The sequence below is a fragment of the Convolutriloba macropyga genome, chromosome 9 (assembly GCF_964194025.1).
Source record: "Convolutriloba macropyga chromosome 9, txConMacr16.3, whole genome shotgun sequence".
In the NCBI taxonomy this organism is placed as follows: domain Eukaryota; kingdom Metazoa; phylum Xenacoelomorpha; order Acoela; family Convolutidae; genus Convolutriloba; species Convolutriloba macropyga.
In genome coordinates, this window is record NC_134476.1 from 61,804,317 (window position 1) to 61,831,274 (window position 26,958).

Below are 26,958 nucleotides of genomic sequence, written 5' to 3' on the forward strand. Positions count from 1 at the left end.
CCGTTGATGCAGTTAATACACTAAAAATGCGTTTGTAAAAATTCAAATTCGTTCTTTTAATTTGTTCGTCCAGCTTTATTATTAACATTAATTATATACGACTCCCATATTGACCTCGAAAGCGTTTGGAGTTATCTTAAATGACTTCAATCAAGTCAATGAAGTCATTAAGAGAGTATGGTAAGTCAGTTATGATCAGAAAACTATAGTGTGGTAGGTAGTGTTGATCACACACGTCAGCTTATCAAACTCACGCCAATTAGTTTAAAAAATGACCCAAACTAGCTAGAGAGTAGTGAAATAGCGGAATGAGATCATTTGTTCAGAAGTTTGCGGCGTGAAAAAAATGTAAAATGACAAAGAGCGTCAGACGACAAAACGAAAACCAAGAACACCGCAATATAGCTACGCTCAGCTTCGCATTTATAAAAACAAACCTTTGAGAAGTTTGCATTGTTCGCATTTTTAAACTAACCGAAAACGAATTTACTATTATTTTTGTCAGTTACCAATTACCAAGCAGTTATACTATACCTCATAAACATACGTAACGCTGAGGTACTGTAACGTCACAAAAAAAGAAATCGTTCGAAAATTTGAATCAGACGAAATAGAAGTTATATACAGAAAAAGATAGGTCCCTAACATTAAAATTTATCTGACAACGCACAAATTTTCAAGAACTGACTGACGACTTGCTACGAAAACTCGCAATATTTAAAGGTAAATACACTGACATAACATTGACGCAAAAGATCGACCGGACGTCACTCATCTCATTAAAGTACGCCAGATTGTACCACTTTTCAAAATTGAAACCACGCTTCGTCAAAACGATATATTCACATTCAATAGGAACAGTTTAAATTTTCACAAACATCTTTTGGGGATTTTAATGATTCACTTGAGCTATTTGATATGATAAAAACGGCTGGATAGAAACAATAAACTCAATTAAATCAGAGCACAATTTATAAACATAGTCGACAGATTGTCGGAAAATAGCCGCGAAATAGACCGTTGAGGCAGGCAGATGTCGACGTAATTCCTGTTATAAAACTGAGTTTTGAGAGAAAAACTAATATGCGACCAATAATAGCCTCGCTGTCGGTTCGCGGCTATTACTAATTCAACTTAGGCAGCTTGTGTGACAACTTGTGCATTGCTAGCCGCAGCAGCAGCATTGGCCTTCTGTTTCTTCTCAACATTGTAGTTGTAAACTCTAGCCATGCTGACTTCTGTGGTAGTGATTTGGTCTCTCAAGAAGAGAAGGTCTTCACTGAGAGTCTTCTCCGACTGCACCACTTGGCTCAAGTTCTCATTCACAATGTCTATTGCCTCGTCCAAAGGGTACTCTAACATCACGTTGGCCTGCAAACAATCAAGCACAAAATCATAAAGCAACAACAATTCTCGCAGGAATTTGCTCTATCAATATAGGTTGCCTATTCACTTTGCCTGAATCCGATGATCACGTTCGATCAATATTGTGATTCGTCTCAAATATAATTTAGAAAATAGAATGAGCAAGGTAAGGTACGAATTACTACCACAAAGAAAAATTTGCCGAAGTATCCCTAATTTCCGTAAAGGAAGAAGTCCACTGCTAAATAATTCCTGTTTTGTGGGGAAAACTATCCAGTCAGTGCTAAATGCATTGGTGGTTTGAAGAGGATGCTGTTGTTTGCGTGTGTGTTTCCACCTAATACTTACACCTAGCCATAGTCCGACAGTGTCCACTGTGTCTAATGTTGCATCTGCATACACGTGTTCAGTCAAGAGAAACTTAGTATGTAGTTCTACTCCATCGGCCTAAACATCAAACACAATTAAACAATGTCACAGTTGATAAAATATAGCCGACAAATAGACACCGCTGACCCCACTGACCGACGTTCGGATTGATAAAGAAAAAAAGAAAAGGACGACAGCCTTGCACCAGAAAGAATATTAAATTGTATTTTAAGCTTTGTCTTGAAAAGTTATTACTTGTTGATACAGGTCAGACTTGCATTGGGTAGCCCCGCCTATAGGGGATTTTAGACTCCAGTGGAAGACTTCAAAATTACTTTTGCCAATCATCAATTTGTTGAAAATAGACGAATGTGAACTGCTCACGTCCATTGTCGAAAGCGCCCAATGGTATATATTGTTGGCACCAGTTGTCTATACAAAGCTATCGAAAAGTAGCTTTGTATAGACAAAACGGCTTTGCCTGAACTGGCTGAAAAAATTCACACAACTTTTGTTACGCCAGGTCTCATTATGTATTTGATATTACTGTATCATTATGTATTTGATAAACTGACAGCATTTGATATTACGTAAAATCTTCAACGAAGAAAAGATTTAATTAAATGGCATCATGTAGAGCAATTCCATAACTTGCCATCGAAGTATTAATTATTCACCGCAGACTATTGAACAACTGTTGAAAACATATTTTCAAGAGCATTTTCAAGCATTTGTTCACAAGAGACAAACTTTTCGAACGCTATGTGATGCTAAAGTGTGCTCAAAAATTAACCTCGCTTTAAAACTCTCAAAAATCTGAAAAGCCGCAGGGGGTTGCCATTTTTTCTATATTGCTCTACGCGATAGATCTTTTTTCTCGGTTCTGCTGCGTTTCTTCATTATCTCAAACACTAAATATTTTCTCAAAGCTTTTGATAAAACAAAACTCAAAATTGTAAGATCTTCAGCTTGAACAAAGGAGAGTATCCAAAAATTAACAGTAACAAAAGTTTACAAATTGAGCCGGAGTCGATGACTGTAGAATAGAATCCAGAAAAGATGAAATCCCTAAACTAGAATATCAAGGCCATACACTGATTAAGCCAAATAACAAACGTGGCTGCAATATCTTAGAAACATTTTTAATGAAGTAGATAAAACCCAAGCAATTAAATCAGTGGTGCAATAAAAAGTGGTACCAAACTCGATCTCACACGTCAGTCAAAAAATACTATCGGAGTTTTGATAACTATAACACAACAATAGAGAAATTTTTATACAACTTTCAACAACTCCGAAGCGATTGGGAGGCCATTACTCGCCAAAAACTTTTCTTACAATCCGGAGAATTTGTTTTGTATTTGGCATTGGTCTTTTCATAATAATCCCTTCACAGTTTTTATCACTCATTTGATGTCATTGAGAAGTCCACCTGATAAAGTAGTTTCATTAACCCTGGCGTAAAGGTGGCCAAAAATAGATTAAAGCGTGCAATTTTTCAAATTAGAGACGTGGAGTAAAAATCTGTCTCAAGAAATTCTTAAAGCAAATTTTTGTCATGTTCAGAACTTGGACTAAAATTTTTGCTGTTTTTCCATGAACTTTTTCATGAATGCTACTATAGTTGATACATATGTTCCAACAAAACGAATTTGCAATTTTTAAATCCATTCATGCAAAAACGGCATTTTCAATGGTTTTATCTGTCTTAATGGTTTTCATGACTTCCACCAGAGGCCTTTCAAAAACAATAGATGTTGTGCTCCACCCAATATTTTTGTCTTCTGACTTGGTCCCATTAATGAAAGATCTATTTTGATTTTTATATGTGGCATTAAAAACTACTTAATATTTTAAGCTGCTACTTTTCGATTATTTTAACTAGCTCTAATTGATTTCGAAATCTTGTCATTTTGAAATTTACCCCATTTGTTGTTCTTTTGGTTGTGTTATCACGCAGTCTCTCTTATTACAAGTCTCACTGGCTTTAAACTGAAAAGTTAGTAAACTTAAATCGTATTGTCAGTTGATGGCTAATGTCTTTTTAACGTTGTGGGCCTTTTTAACGCCCATTTTTGTCGCCTTCCTGCTCAGTCTTATTAAAGATACGCAATGAGCGGAGGTGGCGTGACTGAGGTGGTAAAACATTTAAGATTAAGATCAGCTCCTCACACCATGAAATTGTCTCCTCAATTTTGGTTAATCAACGGTTTTAGTGAATCCCGTTCATAGACACTGGTTAAGCTTAAGGCTTTAAGAGCCCCTAATCCCTTTCCGGCGTCACCTGTTTATCCCGTTTTTGAGAACGAATAGTTAAACATTTCAGTGAAAATATCGGTCGACCAAAAAATTGCAATAAAAAAGATCACGAAACAAATATAGTTTGTGGAAACCGTTCTTTTTTTAAACTAAGACTGAGTAAACGACAGCAGTCGATAGAAAAAAAAACTAATCCCTTTCCGGCGTCAACTGTTTATCCCGTTTTTGGGAACGAATAGTCAACAATTTCAGTGAAAATATCGGTCAACTAAAAAACTGCAATACAGAAGATCACGAAACAAATATAGTTTGTGGAAACCGTTCTTTTTTTAAACTAAGACTGAGTAAACGACAGAAGTCGATAAAAAACAAAAAAGTAAAAAGATATTAACAAAACAACAACATTCAATTAATTGCGGTTAAAATTGCCCCTACAAACATTTGGGTCTGCTCCTAATAATCAAACACAATCAGGGAAATTCAATTATACTATAAACAGCATTATGGAATGCAGATTTAACAATTTCATTGCCGGAAAACAGCCGCAAAAAAGACTGCCGCAACTCAAGAGTTAAAAAATCACATAACCAAAAGCAAATTAGGCAGAAATCATTCTGAAATCAAATTTCATACAACTTCAAGAATAATAGCCGTCAAAATACGTCTGTCTTTTTTACCTGTGAAGTTTCCGTTCAATTAGAGTTCAATTTCCCAATTCAGATTTTAAAGTTGAATCGAGAGGTAAAAATACTGATTGCGGTTCTCAAGTACGTTTTAACAGTTTTCACGCGATCAACAACTACACAGGACTTTGTAATAGATGACATCAAGCACACAAACTGTGCTTAAAAGTGGTAGAAAATTAGAAAAAGGTCGTACTTTGACTTCTTACCGCGCGATCAAATGGTCATAAAAAGTATCAAACCGCAATGAGACCAATAATAGCCCCAAAATTGATTCGCAGCTATCAGTAGAAAAAAAGTAGAACAGTATAAAAATAGGAAGTAACGGGCCATATTGACTCAATTTTCCTTTTAAAAAACGTAACATTGTTGCTGATCATATGAAAAGTTCACTGTATTCTCAATGAGGGCTGCCAGTAAACAATTGTTTTCAGAGCTTAATAAATGCTGACAATAAGAAACTCTCCTCGCAAAGCAAAAATGAAAAAAAGAAAACGCCTCAAAAACGTGTTCAAAACAAAAAATGATTCAATTAGTTCAGAAACAGTCAAGATAACTACTAAAAACATAGGAAGGGCAAAACGCTCCAGCTGTACAACTAGCCGTCAACATGTTCAACTTGACTAAAAAACTGTTCAATTTAAAAAACTGCTTTGAAAACGCCGCAAGTGAACAAAAATTCACTCAATCGACAAAAAGATTTTTAAAGCTAAATATTTCGTTCCTTTTCAGAATAAACCATGAGCTTAAAACCATTGTTATTTTCTGCTTCTGATTTTAAAAATAAATTAACATGCACTTTTTTACGAGCCCAATACACTTTTACTTTTACTTGTTTGCTACTACTTTTACTTTTTACACCTCGAACTACGAAACTACACTACCAAAGAAACTACCAACAAAAACTTACAAATTGCCAAAACTAATACTGTTGCAATCTTTTCTTCGACAAATTGGGGAAAAATGAATTTACAAAAAAGCATTGTCTAAACTATTTTTCGGAGAATTTCTGCGTTACACCCTACACTTTCTTTTGCCTTGGAGATCTATTTTATTTGCTATGTAGAACGTTTATTTTGTTCTAAAACTGTTAAGAAAGTTGTAGTTAAGGTTGTTTTGAGTAATCTGAAAATAAATTTTAGGAGACTTTCTTTTTCAATTATTATCAATTGATATTAAAAAAAATCCAAATACAAGAATTCTAAATTAACCTATCTCAAAAGCACATAACAAAAAGTAATGATTTTGTGTACCGCTTTTTAAAGAAATGTTGAATACAACATGAATTTGTCTAAACTAAAAAGCATCGGAAAAAATACTTGCAGCTGTTATAGATCATGACGCTGACAACATTGGTACAAACCTGATAAAAACACAAAGAAAACACAAGAACAGTTGCAAAGAAAAATCGATCAAAAAGACCGACTTAACACCAAATATGGTCAACTATAAAATACTCTTGCAGCCCATTTAAAAAAACTTTGCGAAGAAAATGGACTGACAGAAAACTGCTTTGAAAATGCCGCACGCTTGCTGAGAGAATTGATTCAGAGCTGAGAGAGATTTGATTTATCTCTCTCAAAAAAAAAATCCATGGAAAAACCTCGCTCTTCACTTTTCTACAACAGAATGAATAAATGCTGTGAAACAACTTACAGATTTTTAAAAGTCGGAAGAATTCCCGAAACTTCGAAAAGACTATTAGCCAAAAACTCAGCTCTGACCTTACTGGTAACATTCAGGAAACAAGCAAAGAAAACAAAAATAAAACTGTAATAAAAAAAAGCAAAATTTATAGAAAAATGATGATACCTTTTGACTTAATTCTTTATAAGCAAAAACATTTACTGATATAAATGAGAAGCTTAAAGCAAAATTATTTTGAAAAACCTTTCGAAAACTGTTTTTTCACAGAAAACAGTCAAAATACATTTGAGCAATTAAAAAAATTTTTCATGGACTTTCCAGTGATACTGATTAATTAAATAATCACCGCTTCAGATATTGAGTAACACATACCTGCGCATCTCGTTTCTCCTTGAGCAATTTGATCATCTCTTTTGTCTTGTTCAACTCTGGTGTCTGATTACGTAGACTGAAAACATCAATATCTATTTCCATTTAAAAAATAATTCCATATAATCAATTTAATTCGCATTTATAGATATACCGAAATGATAAAGATAAAACGCCTGAATTTTTTTCTTTTACTGCCTTTCGGCAATTGCCAATAATAATGCAAGTGAACGCTTTTTCAAACATTATTCAAATTTGCCTTCACAAAATCAACGTCTACTTCCTCCGAAGCTTCAATGAACGGTAAAATTTCAAGTTACGCGTTTCCTTTAGCTCAAAACTCAAATATTTTAAGCTAACAGCAAAAAATGGTCGAGTAAGAAACTTTCATTTTTCAAGAGCAATTAAACTGTATTTCAAAGGATAGTTTGAAATAATGGTGCTGGTTCATCCTTCAATCTATCTTCACCAAATAAGACGTAGAGCATAATAAGAACTAACTAGGCTCTCTTTGTTTGTAAACTGGTGTTCATGGCATTGTATCTAGATAGCTGCATGTCCAACAGTCTTAGCACCGACTCTGCATCCCCACCATGCTTCTGCATGTATCCAGAGACATCCTCTATGAACTCAGCCTTCGGAATACCCAAGTGCTCTTTCGATGATGAAGAACTGGAACCCGAAGCCATGCCAAGACCTGAAGAGGTCGCCAAAAACATCACACGTTAAAGTATCTTTCAACCATTTTTTTCACAACTTTCTCAAAAACTTCACACAGAGATAAAACTTTCACTATTCACAGCTATGTAAACAAAGAAATCTAACTACCGTGGATTGCTTAATTGTTCCAGCATGTAGTCATACAATATAGAAAGATAGAACATTTCCATAACCTGATAAGTCAAATTGTAGGCGATCCATCTACATTTTAAGAAAACATATAAAAGATCAGCCGAAAAGAAAACCTTCTCAAAGAGCAACCTTAAAAATGTCTCACCAACTAATGGCAGCGCCATTAGAACCACTCTCGTAAAAATGTTAGTGGTGAGATTTTCTTCAATATCAAAAGATTTGTTTGCATAAACTTAAAATCATTATTTTTCATATGTTTTGCTTACTATTATAGGCAGAAGTTACTATAAAAGTTGAAAATTGAGTTGTTAGCTTCAATTTTTTCGTTTCAATTGCAAACCTCTGATCGTTTCTACTCATCGCCAAAAACATTCGCCTTCATTTGCCTGAAAACCAGCAAAATAAAAACGAAAAGAAAAAGGGACATTTCGAGAACCTCGAAATATTATTGAAAATCAGTGGCGTTAAAGATAAACACGAAACCTCAATTTATAGAAGTAACCGTAATTTAAAATCAGTAACCACTTCATAGTATTCAGCAATTAAAACAGCGAGAATTGCTTCTCAATAGCAATTAACGACAAAATCACTAAAACAAGGCAAGAAAACACCAATAGAAAAAGGCAAGATTCAGAAAATCACTATAAATCTAAAAGGTAAATGTGGTCTTATTCATTAATTTCAGCAACACATTGGTACTATTAAGTCACTAAGACTGCATCAGAAATCTGATGAGACCTGCTATGATTGAAAATAAGAGAAGATAACACAGCAAATACGGACAAAATTCAAAGGTCCAATTTTCTGAAAAAACGGCATCGAAGTCAATTATTTTCGACGAACACTAAATTCAACAGATTCACTTGATTCCACTAAAAGGTATATGTGAGCTGTCATTAAAGAAACTAATATACAAGCCAAAAATACAAAAAAAAAAACAAAATTTAAAATTGAGTTTGTTTTTAGAGACCAACAATTTTAAAACGATTGGAAAGTCGCTGGTACATCCCCAGAGCGTGCAATGGTCTTTTAATAATGAGACTCATGAATTTACCACACTGAGAACAAAAACATGCAAAGCAAGAAACAGGAAAAACAAAAAAGATGTTGAAGCCCAAAAAACACGATTTATCGACTGAAATCAATATATTAATTCAATGAGAAAACAGAAAAAATCTTGAAAATTCAAGCACAGTTATCACTTTTTAGAGCATCTGCAGAAAATCAAAAGAAAATCAGAAGCGTGAAAAACATAGTGCAATTGCCCCACGTGAACCAAAAATATTTATCCTAACTTTAAAAGAAGATTGAAAAAAATTACACTTTGAACCTACCCAGTCTTTTTAATAATTCAAAATTGTCGCTCATTTCAAATAACTGCAAAATATGAAGTTGATTGAAAATTACACCAAAAGAGAACAGATTTAAAGCTAAATAACAATAAAAAATAATTTTTAATATGAACCTATTCTGTTTCGGCCCCACCCCCATCTTAGTCGGAATATATGTTTCATGACCCGTTATTTTTACATAGTAACGTGCTATATAACAACACATAATCGGTAACTTCGGGTCATTATAAACATTGGGGCCGAAACAGAATAAATCCAATTTCTTTTTATTTTACAATTTTACGCTCGATTAACTATCTAATGGTACCGCTCATGTCTTTCCAAGTCAAATCTATTCATTGGTCAAAACAGACTTTACAAAAAAAGAGCATATACCTCCTCCTCCCTCCACGTGGGGTTGGAGTAACCAAAAATGAATTGATGGAAGCCAAAAATTATCGTTCTTTTAGCAGCAGCATTTTCTGCTATCTTAAAGAACATGCAAATACAAAAAAATTGCAATACAAAAAAGTAAAGAAAAACACCCGCAAAACCAACACTAAATGTTGAAACAATAGACCAAGTTAGATTTCATACAATAAGATAACCTGTTTCTCATAACCTCACAAAGATTAGTTCAGTGTTATAAAATATTTCATAGAAAGCAAAAAAAGTTGCCGATAAATGACTAAATGTAAAGTTCATAAAGCAAAGCTCAAGATCATGCACGCCTTAACATTAACAGCTTAATACTCCGGTCAGGCTGAGCCCCATTAAATCTCGAATAACAAAAAAATCAAAACTAATTAATACGATGAACGCCAGAACAAAAAAAATTAAAGTTAAACCAGGGTGAAATGCACTCCAAAAACAAGATCAAGTCCTGCACCAGGATGTGACAAAATTTTAATAAAGTACTTTAAATGATGTTAGAGCTTATTACCGACCACTCTAATGATTTATATTGTACAGAAAACACCCATAAGGCAACAGATTTTACCTAGGTTTTTGCAGTAGACTATCATCAACTAATGTTGGCTCCCTAAAACTGTTTGTCGGATTGTAGCTCAAAAAAAGAAAAACAAAAGCGAAGAAAAAGTCGAACAAAAAATCAGATTAAGCACACAAAATTTGATGAAGGTATTTAAAAACAAAACCTCTCAAACAGAACAATGACAACAGATACCAAGTTTGGAGACGAATTGCACCAAACACTTCGAAAACAACTGGCAAAACTTTAAAACGTGAAAAAAATTCTAGACCAAAAAACAACTCCTTATTAAAAAGCACATTAAACATTTTAGAGATACAACCAAAGCATAATGAAAAAGCAACAACAAAACAGGCAACAAAAACAGCGAACAAAAACTCACTGAAACCTATTATTTTTTAACAACGAATGGTCTCAGAGAAAAGAAAATAGCTACAAACTGCAACCACGAAATAGATTTAATTTCGTCTCACGTAAAAGAAACAACCAGGTCTGTCAATTGTGAGACTGCGAGACTACAAAGCAAATAGACTAACAAGAACGGTAAAACAACAAGAACGGATAAAGAACGGTATCTGCTATTTTTTGAAAACAATGATCTCAAGGGAAGTACAAGTATTGGCTACTCGTCTTAGCCATGAAATAGTTTGTATTTTATATCTTGTAATTCAGAAAGTAATGTTTTTCGTTACACGAGATTTGCAGCAACACAACATTAACACAACAAGCATGCAAAATTAGACAAGATTCTTTACAAAAAAAGTTTTAAAGTCAAAAAAACACTTAAACAAAATTTCAACCAGATAAAACTGTGCCTTACCGGAGAGCTAATGAGACCCTTCATTAACGAGACTACGTCAACAGTCAACAAAATGTTAAATACGGTCAAAACTCAAAGAAATCACTTTTTTTAACAGAGACAGCTGTAAATGGCTATCTGAAATGCAAACTTTCACTAAAAAATTTTGCCTCACTATAGAGCCAAAGATCTGTCATAAACGAGGCTAAGTTGGACGCAAAGTGCAAAGAGTCTAAGTCGTTCACTTTTACCACTAAATAAAATTGAATTGTGCCTCATTAGTGCCTGTGAGACTTGCCATTAACGAGTTTAAGTCAGAGGGCAACAACAATGCCTAAAATACGGGCTAAAATAATAATACGGGAAAAGTAGAGTCAAAGTTCTTAGAAACACTAGACATGAATTCTCACTAATAATTAGCTTCAGTTATTGATACTAAACGACAGGACAACAAAAAACTAAAAAGCTGGGCAAAACTAAAAACAACTGAGAATAATGAAAACAAATTGTGATGAAGTAGTTCGAACTTTTAGATATCAGTTGAATAAATAACACCTAATACGCTTCATTAATAAGAGCTAATAAAACCAGTCATTAATGAGACTACGAAACAAAACGCAAAAGTAAAAAAAACTGATATTTAAAAACAAACAGTACCAAAGTCATATAAACCATTAATTGCCCTGATGAATAACAAAAATATACACCATCACGTATGACCTATTGAAACCATTAGTTAAAATCAGGAAAAAAACAGCAAGAACAAAATGAATTTACTATGCGAAAAAATTGCTGACAAAAATTTTGTTCGAACACCAATTTCTTACTCTTAAGAGAGGAATTTGGGAAAAAATTATCCGCTTTACTATTACAGCATGAGTAAAATAAAAATTTCAATTAGAATTCTCATTCACGACAAAAATTCGAAAGTCTGAACCGATATTTAAAAAGACAGCGCGCAAATACAACTCAAATAGCTCGAATTGTAAGACGCAAAGATTAAACAAATATTCGTCTCGCTATTGCTTCACAGCTATTAAAAACGATTAAAAAGTTTTGGCTGTCATTGTTTTCCTTAAAACCCTAATTGACTCTAAAATTATACGCGGAGGTATGAAGACATAGGTCTGACGAATTACTATCAAACGACTGTCGTAGGCCTGACGTTGGTTACTGCAGCTACCTTAATCTTAGTCAGGATAGACTGATAATTGGGAGGGGCCATAAGTGGGGCCTAAAATAGTCCTTTGCATAGTTAAGTTACGCCCACACAGCAGAATATGGTGGAGGGGGAGGTGTCGACTCAATGCCCTCCGGTCGGTACCCTATTTATCCAAATCTTGAGAACGGAAAGTCGAATGGTCAGACGAAAAAAAACAATCCGACGAAAAGTCGGTGATACAAAAAAATTGCATTAAACAGACCAGCAGACTAATATAATTCGTTTGAGAGCAATTAATCGGCTATCGCTTCGCATCTGCTAAAAAGTTTACCTTTCAAATTGCACAAGCATCTAAAGTTACAAGTAGCGTGGCGGTAAAGTGGCACGTTGCTCGGTGGTCAATAAAATAGAAGCAGAATTAAGATTTAATAAGATGTGAAGTACATTCTAATTCAAAGTCCCTTAATTTTAAATCTTGAAATAACAAACTAATCTGCCATCTAATATACACACAATTCAAACTAATTTATATTTGAACGAAAATTCAGACACACTAAAGTATATGAATAGCTTTTTCTAACAAAATTGTGTTCAAACTCTGAACTAACGATATAGGACACTAGCAGCACTCAAGATAAACGAATCAATCAGAATTTTTGCCATCTTAACTGTTTTTATACCGCAAAAATGTTTATAGCTGACAATATTACAATGGAGGTATCGTCCCAACATTATTCAATGAGGGCAACAGGCAGCAATTTTCAAGTTAATAGCTGCTCTGTTGTTTATTGTCCGTCCCTGTTAGCCGTAAAACTCTTCTCGGCACAAATACTTTCAATATTTTCACGATAAGACAGCTTGTCTGTTGTAGACAGTGTCTCGCTGTTCTTCCACTTTCTCCTTCCACTCGTGGAATCCGTCCAAAATTGGCTGCCGCTGTCTGATGGGTGCTCTGGAACCGCTTCCTCCAACTCCGGCATTTCTGATCTCTGGATCCGAGACATTCACATCTACATTGCCCCTGGATCCCATCGAGTCCATAGGAATGTTTCTAAGCCAGAGTTCATTCAGTCGTTTAGACACGTACGGGTCCAAAAAGAGGAGATATATCATGTACACACAGAGCAATGTCAGAACTAGGATTATGAGAGATACAATGAATTTGATTGTAAAGGTATTCCTAGTTTCAAACACACACTCGCACTTATTCTGGCAGAATTCGATCTGTTTTTGCAAAAAAGACTCGTTCAAGTCCGCCCCATCGAGCCAATTTTCGCCGAACATTTGGTTGCATTTGCACTTGTCAGAACTGATAACTCGGATTAGCTGGAAAGGTCTATCGTGGTTATCCTCAGGGGAAGCTTGACATTCGCATTTGCATCTGTGGTCTGCATATTTTGCACTGCAAGAGAGAATCACGAATAAGATTAAACAGGCATTAGTCCGAAGGAAATTCAGTAATGAAAACCGCATTGCTTAAATCTGAAACAAGCAGTTAATTGTTATACATGAAGTCAATATCTTCTTCCAATATTCATTAAACATAACTGACTAAAAAGGCCAATGGCTCTCAAACGACTGTCGAGAAGTTAGCTCTGAAAGCCGGCGACTTCAACTTAGTGGAACATAGCCACACTGGATATGCGGCTAGGGGTGGTGGGGAGTTACAAACTTTCCTAACTGACCTCCAAATCATGCAAAATTTTAGTGAAACGTTTAATTAGAGACTAGACAAGAACTGAACAAAGATACCGATGTCTTCAGGCTTTCCCAGTTTAGTCCAGATTTTTAGGACCAAAAGTCTAATGGTCAGAAAAAAAACAGACAAACCGCATATAAACGGCTAACACGACTTGTAACGGCTGCTCTCCAAATTATGACAAGGATATCTTAAAATCGCCCAGTTCGATTCAGCGGTTCCAAATCTGTCCCGATATTACATTTTTGCGGATAACTTGAGTGAACTTCATGTCCACTACAGTGCCTTACCTGATATTCAATTTGTTTCGATAACTAAATATTCAGATTTAGTGTTCAGCAATTTTCTTTGCTTGAAATGTTCAAAGAATTCCAAGATGCAGCAATTGCAATTCACTGCAGTTTTTTCTGATTAATCAAACCAAAAATCGAAAAACTGAATTTTCCTACTCACAGTATTCGACTTTAATAAGACCAAATCTGTCAAGCATTACTTTTAAGTAAAATCACGTGAGTCAAATTTTTATCTCGATTAGTTGTAGATAGGATGTCAACAGAAAAAGAACAGAATCTCACGACGTCACTTTTTCCTAGTAAATTTGATGCCACAAAATGTTAACCGTATAGATCTTTTGTGCCAATATTCTATACCAACAAAAATTTATCGCAAAACAAGCGTAAGGACTATGCTGCAATATTGTTGATTTCATATTCTGTACATTAATCACAATACTGATTTAGTGATAGTGGAGTAGTTCAAGTTTATAGGTTGATTCACTTCACATATGAAATTCACTTACTAATAATAATGTGACCACAATTTTGCTGGTGATAAAAATCACTGATAAAGCTCAGTTTCAGCTCTCAGCTGACTGATTTCTCTTGCAAGAAGTCAGTGCACGTTTCGTTCATACCTGTTTTTATACTTGTTTTGGCCTTTAATCAGGCTTTCTAAGAACAGTAAGCCACAACGTTGTGAATTGAGCAAATTACTGAGCAAACTTCATAAAAAATTTGATGGGAAGCCCAAATTTTGTTTAGCATTAACATTCAAGACTACCATTTGTTCCACAAAAACTGATGCAACTATCAAATTGTTGGCTGTTCCAACTATCAAATTGTTGGCTGTTCCAATTATGGATATTTTTTCGCAACGAGGCATGTGTTTTAATCTAAACTACCGAAATCAGATAACTACAGCCGCAAAATTTGTGTCTAAATAAGTTGGAAAATAGTTCTGGAAATCCCTCGTCAATGCGTGATGAACATCGGCCACAGTCGACCTCGGCTCCGAACTACGATAGCCTAGGCTTTCTATATCCATATTGTAACCTATACGTAGCTATTATTTGAACAAACTAACATAGCCGGCACATTGCCGGAAAATAGCCGCGATAAGCGCTTGTGGCGTTACATGAATTGAAACAACTTAACAAATAAAATAGACAGATCGACCACCAGTCCTTTAATAGACCACTAGACTTTTTGGGTTAGCTTCGGACTGTCATTTTTATGAGACACATAAGCTCTATAAGAAAAAAAGCCCTAAGAGATCTTTAAAAATTAAAATCAAAAACTCCATATACATTTGGCACTATTTAGATGCACACTATTGATCTTTAACTAGTAAATGTTTATAAAATTTAAAGTTCATTGAGTTCAGAAGTCACTTTTTTGAGTGAGGTAAGTCACACAATTGACTTAAAAGCAGAAATGACGTCACGAACAGAAATTTGAACTGCAAAGCAATACAAGTTATTGAAGTCAATTCCAAGAACTCAGGTCGTAAGAATCATCGCTGGAGACGAAGAATTAAAAAACACCACATTGTCCCCAATAATAGCCGCTATCGCTTCGCGGCTATTAATAAACAAATTGGAATTTGATCGAATATGGCGTTAAAATTGGCTTATCGTGCCAAACTAAACTATTTAATTTGCCCATGAACGCCTTTGCTTATTAGTAAACAATTAGCACTGAGTAGCTTAAATTTGAGTTTCCTCCAACTTAATTTGAGCAGAAATCATAAGAAGTCAAGATTCTATTAGTAACTCGGTGAAAAACAGTACTGATGGCAAAGAGCTTTCAATTCAATGTTGTCTGCATTTTAAAACATTATAATTGACAACTCTTCAAGAACAAGTCGTAATTTGGCCACATTCAAATGAGGAACTATGTCGCTTGTCGCCACAATCGTCAGCTCCCTCATTCACCATGACCAGATCAAGTGGAGAAAGACAAGAGTTAATCCTCGTCCTCCTCTTCGGCTCCACCACCAGCAGCCTTCTTTGCATTAGCTCTCTTCACACGACCTATAACAGGACATATCCAAATTAGGATCTTTTCCGTTTGTGCCCCCACTCCAGTACGTTATGCAACCCCCAGTTACAGATCACGTGCCAGTACATAGTAAATCATTATGTCAACATATAGCACGTGCGTCTGGGGGTGCACTTAATATGGTATAAATAATAATGTGGTTACAAACGGAAAAGATCCCCACATTAAAGCAAGTCTATAGACTACACACCAAAGCTCAAATTTTGTCCTGAAAAATTTATTTTCTGGCTAGCAACTATTTCATTTCGGCCGTAAGCGTCTATTCAAGGCATGATCCGTACGCGATTCAGTATAACGATAACCTCTACACATGCGTTTGATTAAAAAGATATTGCTCGAAACTTGCTCGAACCACTTAAAAAGAACAATTGTTCTGACCTGGCTTGCCACCTCCGAGGGAAGAGTTGATTGAGAAGTCAATGTGTTTCTGGCTCTCAACTCGCACCATATAACTGGGCACATTCACAATCTGTTTCTTCACTCGGATGTGTCTCTGTCTAATCAACACTCTCGCATGATGGATTGATCTAGCCAAACCTAATTTCATCACCTGTGTTTGCAGCCTTCGCTCCAGAAAGTCGTCAACCTGTAAATTAGCTTCAAAACTAACAATACCACAGAAATAGATAAAAACGTAAAACAGACTTCTTTAGGCTAAACCAAGTTAGGCTATCAGACACTTGGGTGCTCCACTAAGATGTCAATATCTTATATAAATCTAAACAAGGCGGCTCGTTAATGTGATTTTGCACAATGTTCCGACACCTCTCACGTGTACTTATCATTTTTTTTAGCAGAGAGCACGAAAATTTTTGAAAAAAAAGATATTTGTCATTTTGAGACTGAAATTATAGTCCTTTAAATGGTTCTATTGATTATACAAGAAGGCTCTTGATGTTTCTGAATGTGGCACAGAATGCTCCCACCTTCGCAGTTTATAGATTCGTATTTGATATTGCATCATAACCATGTCTAGAATTTATTACAGAAACGTTTGTCCTAACTATTGTGATTTAGCGAGCTGCTGCAAAAATGGCACTAGTTTTTAGCTTATCTTTAAAAAAAAGCAACAGGAGCACAATATTTGAGTATTCAGATGAACCCAAAAGGCCTGAGCAACCTACAATAAGAGTTTATTTGCTCCTGATTTTTCTTGAAAATTGTTGACAGAAGGGCGTTGCTATGATATTAACATAATAAATAATAGTTCCATTTTTTTGGGTTTCATTTTGCTTTCAGTTCAGCTAGTCTTCATTTCTTATTCTTTCACAAAATTTAACAAATAAAAGGTCAATTTAATTGACTCCCAATTAAAAATTAACTATCACACACTCACTCTCTCTCACACACACACTCACACACAAACGAACAAGCACACAAACACTCACATGCAAACTCGCTCTCCTTCTTTGGTTTCAATTTGTAAAAAATGGCCTCGCCAAACTTCAGTTTTGCCAAAAAAAATTCAAATTTCTGTCAAGACCAAAGCTTTGTGTTGATATTTATGTAGAGTAAATAAAATTTTGAGTTAATTCTTTGGTAAATTACTTTTAAACATAGCCGGCAAACTGCCGTAAAATAGACGCAGTTGATGCGCTTGATGCACATTGGGATTGAAAAAGAAAAAAAAGAGATAGAAATTGACCGAACATTTTTCCGTTCTTTTTTCAGTGTCAAAAAGTGGTGTAATTTGGCGTACAATTTCAGTTAGATCAAAACCAAACTTAATTCAGTTAATTCAGCTTCTAGACTGAATGCTTTTAAGCTTAATACTGATGTCAGCTAGCAATCGCTCTCATGAACTTTGATAACCTAAAGCACTCACTTAATCATCGGGCTTTATCGGTTTGTCCCGTTTCTTTTGATTTTTCTCTTTAACTTTGACCGTATCCATTACATTGCCTAATTGAAAGCGTGAACGAATTTAAAATCCATTCAGTTGAAACAGTGAGGAAAGTCAGAAGTCAAGCGTGAAAATCTTGACTTCTGGAAAACGAAAAACGTTATCAAAAGGAAACGCGAACTAAACGAAAAGGAGAAGTCTAAATAAAAGACGTTGAGAGGCTGAGGGCAGCTACTAATAACTTTTCGAAGCTCTGCTTTATATAAATCTCTGTGACTTGAAACAAAGTTTATTAATTTTTTTAATTTTTTTTTAGTACCTATTGATATTTAATGTAACGAAAAATATTTTTTTTTTACAATTTCAAATTATTTCGCTTTGTCTGCCTTCTAAATACGTTCCGAAAAAACCGGTTTGATGGGTGGTTGGTTCACTGCATTAACCTTCATCACCTGCTCCGAATTTTTTCAAATAGTACATTGCGTCCTGTGGATTGTTTTTAAGGGCTTGTGTGCTACGTTTTTGATGAGCTGTGTTAAAGCATTTTTCGATAACAAAAAGTGAACACCCGCGTGCTTTAAGTCCCTATTGAATCAATTCTAGTGTAAAGGATAGGATGGCATAATTTAAGGGTGAAAAGGCCAGTTTTTGGAGCCTAAAAATGTACAATTTTATTTTCATGGTTGATTTTATTATTAATAATTTTACAGAAGACGTCGGTCATAGTTCACAAAAAGACCTTGTGCCTTCAAACTAAGCTAACTTACTAAATTCACATAAATAATAATTATCTATAAGCCTCCAAAAACACAAAACTATAGCCAGCAGATTGCCCCAATCACTGAGAAACGGACTTGCGTGCCATAGAAAACAGACAGAAACATAAGTTAAAAAAGTTATCGACACCGCTGAAAAAATTATGCATAAACATTCAGTGACAAAAAAGGCCTGTTCAAGTTCATTCCGGCAAAGCCTTTTTATTAGGGGCCTTCACTGCACATATGAGTTCCTTTGACCCTAAACTAATTCAAATCAAACTTAAGTGCAAAAGTCATTTTATTGAGTGGGCTAAGTAGCCCAAATCAAAACCCAGAAACAGGCAAAAAGAAACTCAAAGATTAGTTGAGTTTGTTTAGAGCGTGAAGTACGTGAATAGAATAGAATGGGGACCTTTGACAATGATTGTTACCTTGAGAGACAAGACGTAATCCAACTTCATTTTGTCTTCACTCAGCACACCAGTTCTGACAAGTCGTCTCAGGAGAGCATTTCCCTGGAATATCCTCTTGGGGTCTTTCTGGGGCAACGTCAGAAGCTCACGGGCCAGATTCCTCACTTTTGCTAGTGTGAACTTAACACGCCACACCTGAACACAAACCAGGAGGAAAACATTACTCTTTTCGGGTAATCGCACTATAAACAATTAAAGGATCAGTCTTGGAGGGTGGTATCAAGTCCCGTATCTTTTGAAAAACATTTAATAAAAACAAAACAGCTGGTTTTTTTTTAAAAAAACTTAAAATTAAGAAAACAATAACTACTGTCAGCAATGTTAGCATTGATTAACTCGTGATTATCTCCTTCGAGCTCCGTAAAGATTCCTTAGGCTCTTCAGAGCAAAAACAGCTCAGAAAATAAGCATTTGTTATGAGCCATTTTTACTAAAAACACAAGAATATGCTCACCTCTCGCTTGTTTCGGAGTCCGAATTCTCCCACTAGCTTCAGTTCCTGGTCCAATCTCTCCTTCTCGAAGGGTCTTCGTGGGGCAGAGGCTACTTTAGAATAGTTAGGTCGCATCTTCACTCAACACTGATCTGAAAATGATCTGAGCAACAATATAAAATAGACAACCGACATCATTCAGCGATTAACACTATTAGAATATTAGAAAGCGATGATAATGAAAAGAGACATTAAACTGTAACTACTCTATTCAATAAAACTAGTATTCATCAACATTTACAGCATCAGCATTTTTTTGTTCGGATATTGTTACTTGTAAACTACCGATAACGCTCTTCAGATAACTACCGATAAAATATGACCGATAAATTCCTATCATAAACTCGTGAACAAGCCATGCTCATTTTTGTCTCACTTTGAGCATTTGCAGCGCAAGAAGTATCATCACCAGCCTTAGAAATCATAAAATATTTATAATTTGTGATTTATTGGACAAGATTACTTCAGCATTACCGGTTCACAAATAAACAGTTTAGAATAGCTCGAGAATTCCTGCAGTTGACATGAAAAGGGATAAAATTGTTATCCAAACGTCTGCTTGACTCCTGTCTTGCGTTTGACTCGAGACAAGCGCCATGCATTGGGGTCTTCGTGTGGTTTGTGCAATGCCTCCAATTTTAGGTTCCTCTTCGTCTTACTCAATTTAGTTGGATCACTAAACCTGTAGAAGGATCCTGCAAACTCAACAAGCCACTTAGGATCTATATGAGTCACCTCTCGCATGTACTCTTTCGTTGTCAGCACCAACTCGTGGTAAATTACCCAATCTGGTTGCCGGTTGAACAATGCACTCGAAGGATGCATGTACACAACTTGTTGGTCTACCAGGGTTCGGTACCCGTCCTGGGGGTCTTTCTTGGCAGCATGCATGAAAAAGCCACTGCAAATTGCCTTTTGGACTTTCATAGTGTTCTTCCCGCATGAAACCACGTCCAGTTTGTGTCTATCCATTATACCCATCATTTGTTGCCGGATGTCCTGCGCTCGTCTGAGAGATCGACCTTGAATGAAGTTTTCAAAGCACCAGGGATTTGAAAACTTGTTATGTTTCCAAGAATTGAACACTGCCAGCAACGTGAGATGGTCGCCTTCTGGCTGATTGAATTTGGCCTTCTTCTGATCTGCTATTTGTTGTTTGTCTTTTGGTCGGTAGAAGACGTTCTGAACGGACAGCATAGACACAACCGTCAGAATCTCATCACTGCAGCCCAAATGCACGCTCATCATCAACATTTTGGAAAGATTGGGCTCAATCGGAAACTCGGCCATGCGTCGCCCAATACGGGTCAACAAACCTTCATCGTCTAAAGCTCCGAGAGCATGCAAGTTCTCCATAGCCATAACTAACGTCTCCATGGGTGGCGCGTCCATGAAGTCAAAAGCCAACAGATCGTTGATTCCCATTGCTTTAAGAGACAGCACAGTTGATGCCAGATTCGTACGCTGGATCTCAGGAACCGCCGTAGACAACATTTCGTCTCTGTAAGCTCGTTCAGTGTACAGTCGGTAACACTTTCCAGGACCTGTGCGGCCAGCCCTGCCTGCCCGTTGTTTCGCTTGAGCTTGGGAAATGGGAGTAACCACTAACGCATCCATGTGGCTCTTAGAATTGTATACGTTCTGCTTTACAAACCCAGGATCAACAACATAATAAATTCCATCGATTGTAAGAGAAGTTTCCGCAATATTTGTTGCAATGATGACTTTGCGACTTCCTGGAGGCGCTGGGTCAAATATGCGAGTTTGCATTTCACTCGGCAATGCTGAGTAGACTGGGAGAATAATTAGTTCTGGAACATCATTCCCCAGGGATTTACACCTTTCGAAGAGAATTTCACACGCAGTGTCAATTTCCTCCTGACCAGTGAGGAACACAAGAATGTCACCAGGTGGCTCAGTGAGATGAATTTGCATCACCGTAATCAATGAAGCGTCAAGGTAATCTGTTTCTGGTTCCTTGGTGTACAAAATTTCAACTGGAAAGGTGCGACCAGGAATTGTAAAAATAGGAGCTTCGTTAAAGTAAGTCGAAAACTTTATCGAATCCAAGGTGGCCGAAGTAACAATTAGTTTCAAGTCTGGCCTCTTTGAAACCGCTTTTTTCACTAACCCAAAAACGACATCTGTGGGAACTGTCCTTTCGTGTGCCTCATCCAACATTATCACTGAGTATTGAGTCATTTCTGGATCGATCAAACATTCTCGTAGTAACATACCATCCGTCATGTATTTTAGAACAGTTTCCGATGATGTGCAGTCTTCGAATCTAATTGTGTAACCAACCTCTGATCCAAGTCTACAGCCGTATTCTTCAGCCACTCGCTTGGCAACGGACATTGCTGCCACCCTCCTCGGTTGGGTGCATCCAATTTTACCCCTCGAGGTGAAGCCTTCTTCGGCTAAGTACTGGGTAATTTGAGTCGTTTTACCCGATCCTGTTTCGCCAACCACGATTAGAACTTGGTTGTCATGAATTGCTTTTACAAGCTCAGATCTCAATTTGTAGATTGGTAAACTTTGTCTCTGCTCAATTATTGTTGTTGTTACTCGACGACCATAAGAGACATTCTTGCCTCCAAATGACACTTTTTTCCACTCGGGAATGTCTTGGACAGTTATTGATGCATTTTTGATGGCATTTGCGGAAGAGGCTGCTGCTTTAGCTTCTGGATCGGGAACAGGGTCGTTCCACAATTTCGGATCAACAGTTTGTGACTCAGTTTCTTCATTACGTTTAGCTGTTTTTATTTCACGACGTTCTTTTGATAACGCGGACTGCATCATTGCAGCTTTAGACAACGATCCATCTGGATTTTTAACAATTTTAACTGGACTCAGATCCGCAAAATGCCTACCATATCCTTTCAAAAATGCCGGTTCCTCTTCCACCATTTCAATTTCAATATCTTCATCCGCATCTTCAGCAAGTTCGTCTATTCGAGGCATCAGCCCACATTCTTCATCAAAATCTGGATATTCAGACTTGTCTAATACTCCTGCAGCAATCATCTGAGTTACTTCAAATCTTTCTGGCGACGACAATCGGGCGAACTTTTTAGAACGAACAGTTGAATCTTCGTCAATGCTTGGTGCAACTTTTAAACCATCATCTGGTCTATCGGGATTTCGCAGCTCTTCTTGAATGTCAACGTTTGATTTAATTAGTCGTTTTGGATTTTTATCGGCTTTTGTCTCTTGGTCAACGTCTTTAAGTGACAAACTGCATCGAGTACCAGAATAGGAAATCACTTTTACAAATACTTCCTGATTTCTATTTACTACATCAGCAACATTATTTACTCTCTCGGGGCGTAACTCAGATATGTGGACAAGACCTTCCACTTTCGTTTTGAACCCCGACAGAGCAACAAAGCACCCAAATTGGACTAAATTCATCACCCTGCCTTTGTATATTTGCCCTAGTTCGGGAGCAGAGGGAAGAGGTTCCTTCGGTCGAGCACCTTTTCGCCTGTAATCAGGTGACTGGCTGTGCTTTCGTTTCCTTCCGCCACTACGACTTCTAGAGCGCTCTCGCCTCCAGCTTCTACTTCGCGATCTCCGGCGGTGGCTTCTGCCATTCTTTCCGTCTCTGTGATCATCGCGCGAGCGACTTCTAGACGTAGACTTTCGCCTCTCCCTTCTCCTTGAAGTATCGATTCGTTCAGTTGGTCGGGATTCTGGACTTCTATTTCGGTCTGATTGTCCCGCGAGTCGTCTATCGTCATCATTGTCCCTCAATTTTATTCCAGGTTCACCTGAGTACTTTTCTAAAGCCTCCAGCTGGGTCATCGTCTCATCTACGGAGTTCGTGATCATGGCCTCTGAGTTCTCATCTTGTAATAGATTGAGGGCGGATGAATAATCATTCGGCATAGAAAGAGCAGGAATAGCTTTCTTCGCGTCCTCTTTGGCGTCCGACATTTGCTTAACATCAATTTTCTCTGCTTTCTTTTTCTTCTTTTTGTTACTTTTGCTTTGTTCAAAATAACTCTTCGGTAACAGCTTCTTAATCAATTCGAAAAGATGGAGGGCTAAGGACCCCGCAATGGGGGCACCATTTTCTTCCAGCTTTGAACGGAAGGAATCGACATTTTTTGACTTTGAGCCTAGATGTATTATAAACTCAGCGACATCCTTGTCAGAGAGGCTAAGATGATTAGTCAATTCTGTAATAACTTTCGAAACAAGCGAAAAATATTCCAATTTCTCTATTTCATCCATTCATCTGAAAAAATATATATCGTTTAGGTTTAGTTGCCGGATGACAGCCACGACACGGACTACTAAGATCAAAAGCTATAAAAGAGACAAGTAAGACCGAAAAAAACTAAAGGAGTGATTTAAAAAAATGATTCGGCCTTCTTCCGTTTACTTAATTTCAACTTAACTTTTTGATCTATTCTGCCCACGCTACCTTAGTGGGATATAAATTTCACTCAAGTGAAACTGGGAAGTCCGCATCAAATGTAAACAATTTCATAACTCCACTTTTTGAAAAGGTGCTGGGAGCTAAGATCTGATACCACTACAGACACTGAAAGAATTATTTCTTGTGAATAGAAAAAAAACGATAGTCGGCAGAGTAAAAAGAAAACGTCAACATTAAGGGTTATTTAACATACGCTCATCCATCCAGAAAATTAGCCAAGAGCATAAACTAAGATTAGATGCGAAGTTAATAAAGCTGTCCGTCTGTCAAGACAGGCCTTTAAAGGAGCAAAATTTCGAATGCATCAGAATTCTTGACATCGTTAATTTAACAACTTTTGTTAAAGATCTGCTATCCCAGGGTCCAAAACATCCAATCCAACAAATGGACTTCATTGACTTCATCGAAGTTCAATTAAATGGTCTTCGGCGGACAGAAAATTTAGTACGTACGCTCCGGGAAAGCACAACTAACGGTGAAAAAAAAATGTGAAATTGAAGCCTCTGAAAAATGGTACGCTGAAAATGTCACAGAAGCACCTGTGGATAGAGCTGTCGTCAGATTGGCAAAAATTTTGAAATGTAACGACTTCGTAGCTGTACCTTTTCACAATGGCACCAGATTTTGTGTAATGAAGAGGCAATCGTATCACAAGACTGAAATCCTTGACTTCTCACAATTTCAAGTATTTGTTAGCTCGAGGGATGACGCTCCTCCAAAAATTGAAAAAGCTATAAACAGTGCATGGCTTGATATGAAGAGGCGTTCCTTATTAAGTAAAAAAAATAAAATTACGTTCAACTAGTGCACAATCCACCAGACTATATGGCCCGGCAAAAGTGCACAGGGAAGGAATTCCATTACACCCTGTGTTGTCTATACCGAGTAGGAGCTACTACAATTTAAGCAAATGCCACGCATTACTTAAAGTTCCTGATGCTAACATCGAGACATCAACGCTCAGCGAAAACTTGAAACCACAAAAATAGGTCCCAGTTAACGAAGCAATTAAAATAGCACTGAGGAGCCTGTATTCTAATGAATGCAACTCAGGGATATCAAAAGCGACCTTGAAATCAATCTTGATGCTAGCCATGTCAAAAGTTCTGTTCTAAACTCAAGGAAAGGTGATTCTGTCAGTTAGATAGATGGCTTAGCACTTTCAGTAACTCTCATTTGGATGAAATCATTCGAACGTCCGATCCAGTCACCAAACGAAATCGTATTCAAGCTTACCGACAATGAACATAGGCCTGCCCAGAATGCAACTGTAAATTCACTTATCGAGGATCAGAAGTCAAAAAATAAAAAATGTGATTTTTTCCGTGCAAAATGGCAAAAAACTGACGATGAGCTCTACCACAAAATGAAAACTTTGGTGTTGTATTGCTGTAATAGCCAAAAATTAACAAAAAAGAAAAAGAATCCGATTCAGAAAGACATTTGACAGATATGCAGAGAAGTAATTGTCAATTAAAATTTAAATTGATTAACTAAAACGAACGTTTTCGAACATTGCGTTCATCGTCAGGTTTAAAAAATTAAATGAAATCTATACAGAGTATATTAACTTGTCTTTGACTATAATTCTAAGAAAAGTGACATCGAATTTTTGAAATTATCTACAGTTAAAATCACATTTACAACATTTTATTTACACTTATTACACTAAAATCAATTCATTTTTTATTCCGGATTTTATGAAAATCCCAGGTATAATGGTTTCTATTCCTGAAGGTGATTTTTACTTTCATTCCTATCTGTTTTTTTTTAACTTTTTGGGGTTGACAAGATTTCGAATTAACATGTACAGGAAATTTTTTTTAATTTCTAAACTCAATTTTTCTTTTTTTTGTTTTTGTATTTGAACTAGTATTTCAATGTCAATTCCCACCCCCGATACTCATCGCGCGTATTTAATTACGGTTTCAGCTTTTTGATGTAGATCGCTTCCATCGTCATTAGTTTTTCAACCCCGCGACATGCATTAAGAATCTCCCATTTTACGTTATGCTCTGTACTACAACATTTAACAAGGTGTTGTCCAACAGGGGAATCCTTCTTTTGATGCTCTGAAATTCTAGTGGTAACATGTCGGCTGGTTTGGCCAACATAGATGGAACTGCATCATTTACATATAACTTTATATACCACATGGGATTTCAGATTCTTATCAAAAGGTGATTTAAGGGTGGGCAAGCAAGTTCTTAGCTTTCTTGATATTTCCTTGCGTGATATTTCCTTTGTATTGAACAAAAAACCTAAGTTTAGGCTCCCTTTCGTTAAGGCTTTTAATATTTTTAAGATGTTGTTCATTTTGGGGTGGTTTTGCTGTGACTTTTTCCTTCGTGACTATTTTATCCATCGTCTCATTAACAATACTGGAGGACCACTCCTTTGGGTATTGACAGATATGTAGGCAATATATCTTTCCTTGCAAGTGTTGAACAAGATGGTATACTTAGAAAAGTCAACAACCTTCAAAGAAAAAAGATCTCCAAATGAAAAAACAGACAAAAATGTTAACTTGGCATTTTTAGACATGAACATAAATGCAAATAGCCTAAAAAATGAATTATATTTGGTAACCCAAACAAAAACAAACCTGTGTTTTCTTGTGTCTTCGTACTCTTTCACCAATTGAACATAAAAAAACATCACAGAAGGGTTTGTACCGCATTTTTAGAAGCAACAGAACATAACAAAAATTAGACAAAGCTCTCAAAAGATATTTTTTCAAATAATCAAGACTCTGAAGTCTAGAGATCTAGAATTATCTTGGATGCTTTACCGAAAAATAGAAGTAATTCAAAACTGACATATGATGGAGAAAAACTATAACAGAGAGGAAACCAATCAAAAGCAAAAGACAATACATCAAGTTTTTTCTGTAACACCGAAGCGATAACAGCCTGTAATTAAAACGCAAAAAAAAGAGAAAACACTCGCAAAATGACGGCAATATTCACCACACATCAACTTCAATCAAACTTAGATCCCTGAAATCAAGTTTTGATAACAGTATGAATTCTCATATGGTCTATAACTTCAAATGTCGCGGATGAAATTCCGCCCA

The 26,958-nt window shown here is 36.4% G+C and overlaps 4 protein-coding genes across 4 annotated transcripts in view; all 4 read right to left on the reverse strand.

Annotated features, from left to right (window-relative positions):
* Positions 1 to 932: 932 nt before the first annotated feature.
* On the reverse strand, positions 933 to 7,426 carry LOC142345512 (prefoldin subunit 3-like). Its single transcript, XM_075397585.1, has 4 exons — positions 7,194 to 7,426; positions 6,696 to 6,771; positions 1,714 to 1,812; positions 933 to 1,371 (listed from the first exon to the last, which is right to left on the reverse strand). The coding sequence occupies exons 1-4, from the start codon at positions 7,409 to 7,411 to the stop codon at positions 1,135 to 1,137; spliced, it is 630 nt and encodes a 209-aa protein (XP_075253700.1). The 5' UTR covers positions 7,412 to 7,426; the 3' UTR covers positions 933 to 1,134.
* A 4,808-nt stretch (positions 7,427 to 12,234) lies between these two features.
* Positions 12,235 to 13,338, reverse strand: LOC142345513 (transmembrane protein 9B-like). The gene has a single exon (XM_075397586.1). It carries the CDS (start codon positions 13,298 to 13,300, stop codon positions 12,671 to 12,673), a length of 630 nt encoding a protein of 209 aa, XP_075253701.1. The 5' UTR covers positions 13,301 to 13,338; the 3' UTR covers positions 12,235 to 12,670.
* Positions 13,339 to 15,594: 2,256 nt separating this feature from the next.
* LOC142345924 (small ribosomal subunit protein uS4-like) lies at positions 15,595 to 19,552 on the reverse strand. Its single transcript, XM_075398383.1, has 4 exons — positions 19,394 to 19,552; positions 18,898 to 19,074; positions 16,244 to 16,451; positions 15,595 to 15,837 (listed from the first exon to the last, which is right to left on the reverse strand). The coding sequence occupies exons 1-4, from the start codon at positions 19,505 to 19,507 to the stop codon at positions 15,770 to 15,772; spliced, it is 567 nt and encodes a 188-aa protein (XP_075254498.1). The 5' UTR covers positions 19,508 to 19,552; the 3' UTR covers positions 15,595 to 15,769.
* A 71-nt stretch (positions 19,553 to 19,623) lies between these two features.
* The window catches only part of LOC142345923 (ATP-dependent RNA helicase DHX8-like), a 468,212-nt gene continuing 460,877 nt past the window's right edge, over positions 19,624 to 26,958 (reverse strand). Inside the window, exon 2 of the mRNA XM_075398382.1 lies at positions 19,624 to 23,678. Coding sequence (XP_075254497.1) covers positions 19,976 to 23,674 — 3,699 coding nt within the window. The 5' untranslated portion in view covers positions 23,675 to 23,678 and the 3' untranslated portion in view covers positions 19,624 to 19,975. The remainder of the gene's footprint in view (positions 23,679 to 26,958) is intronic.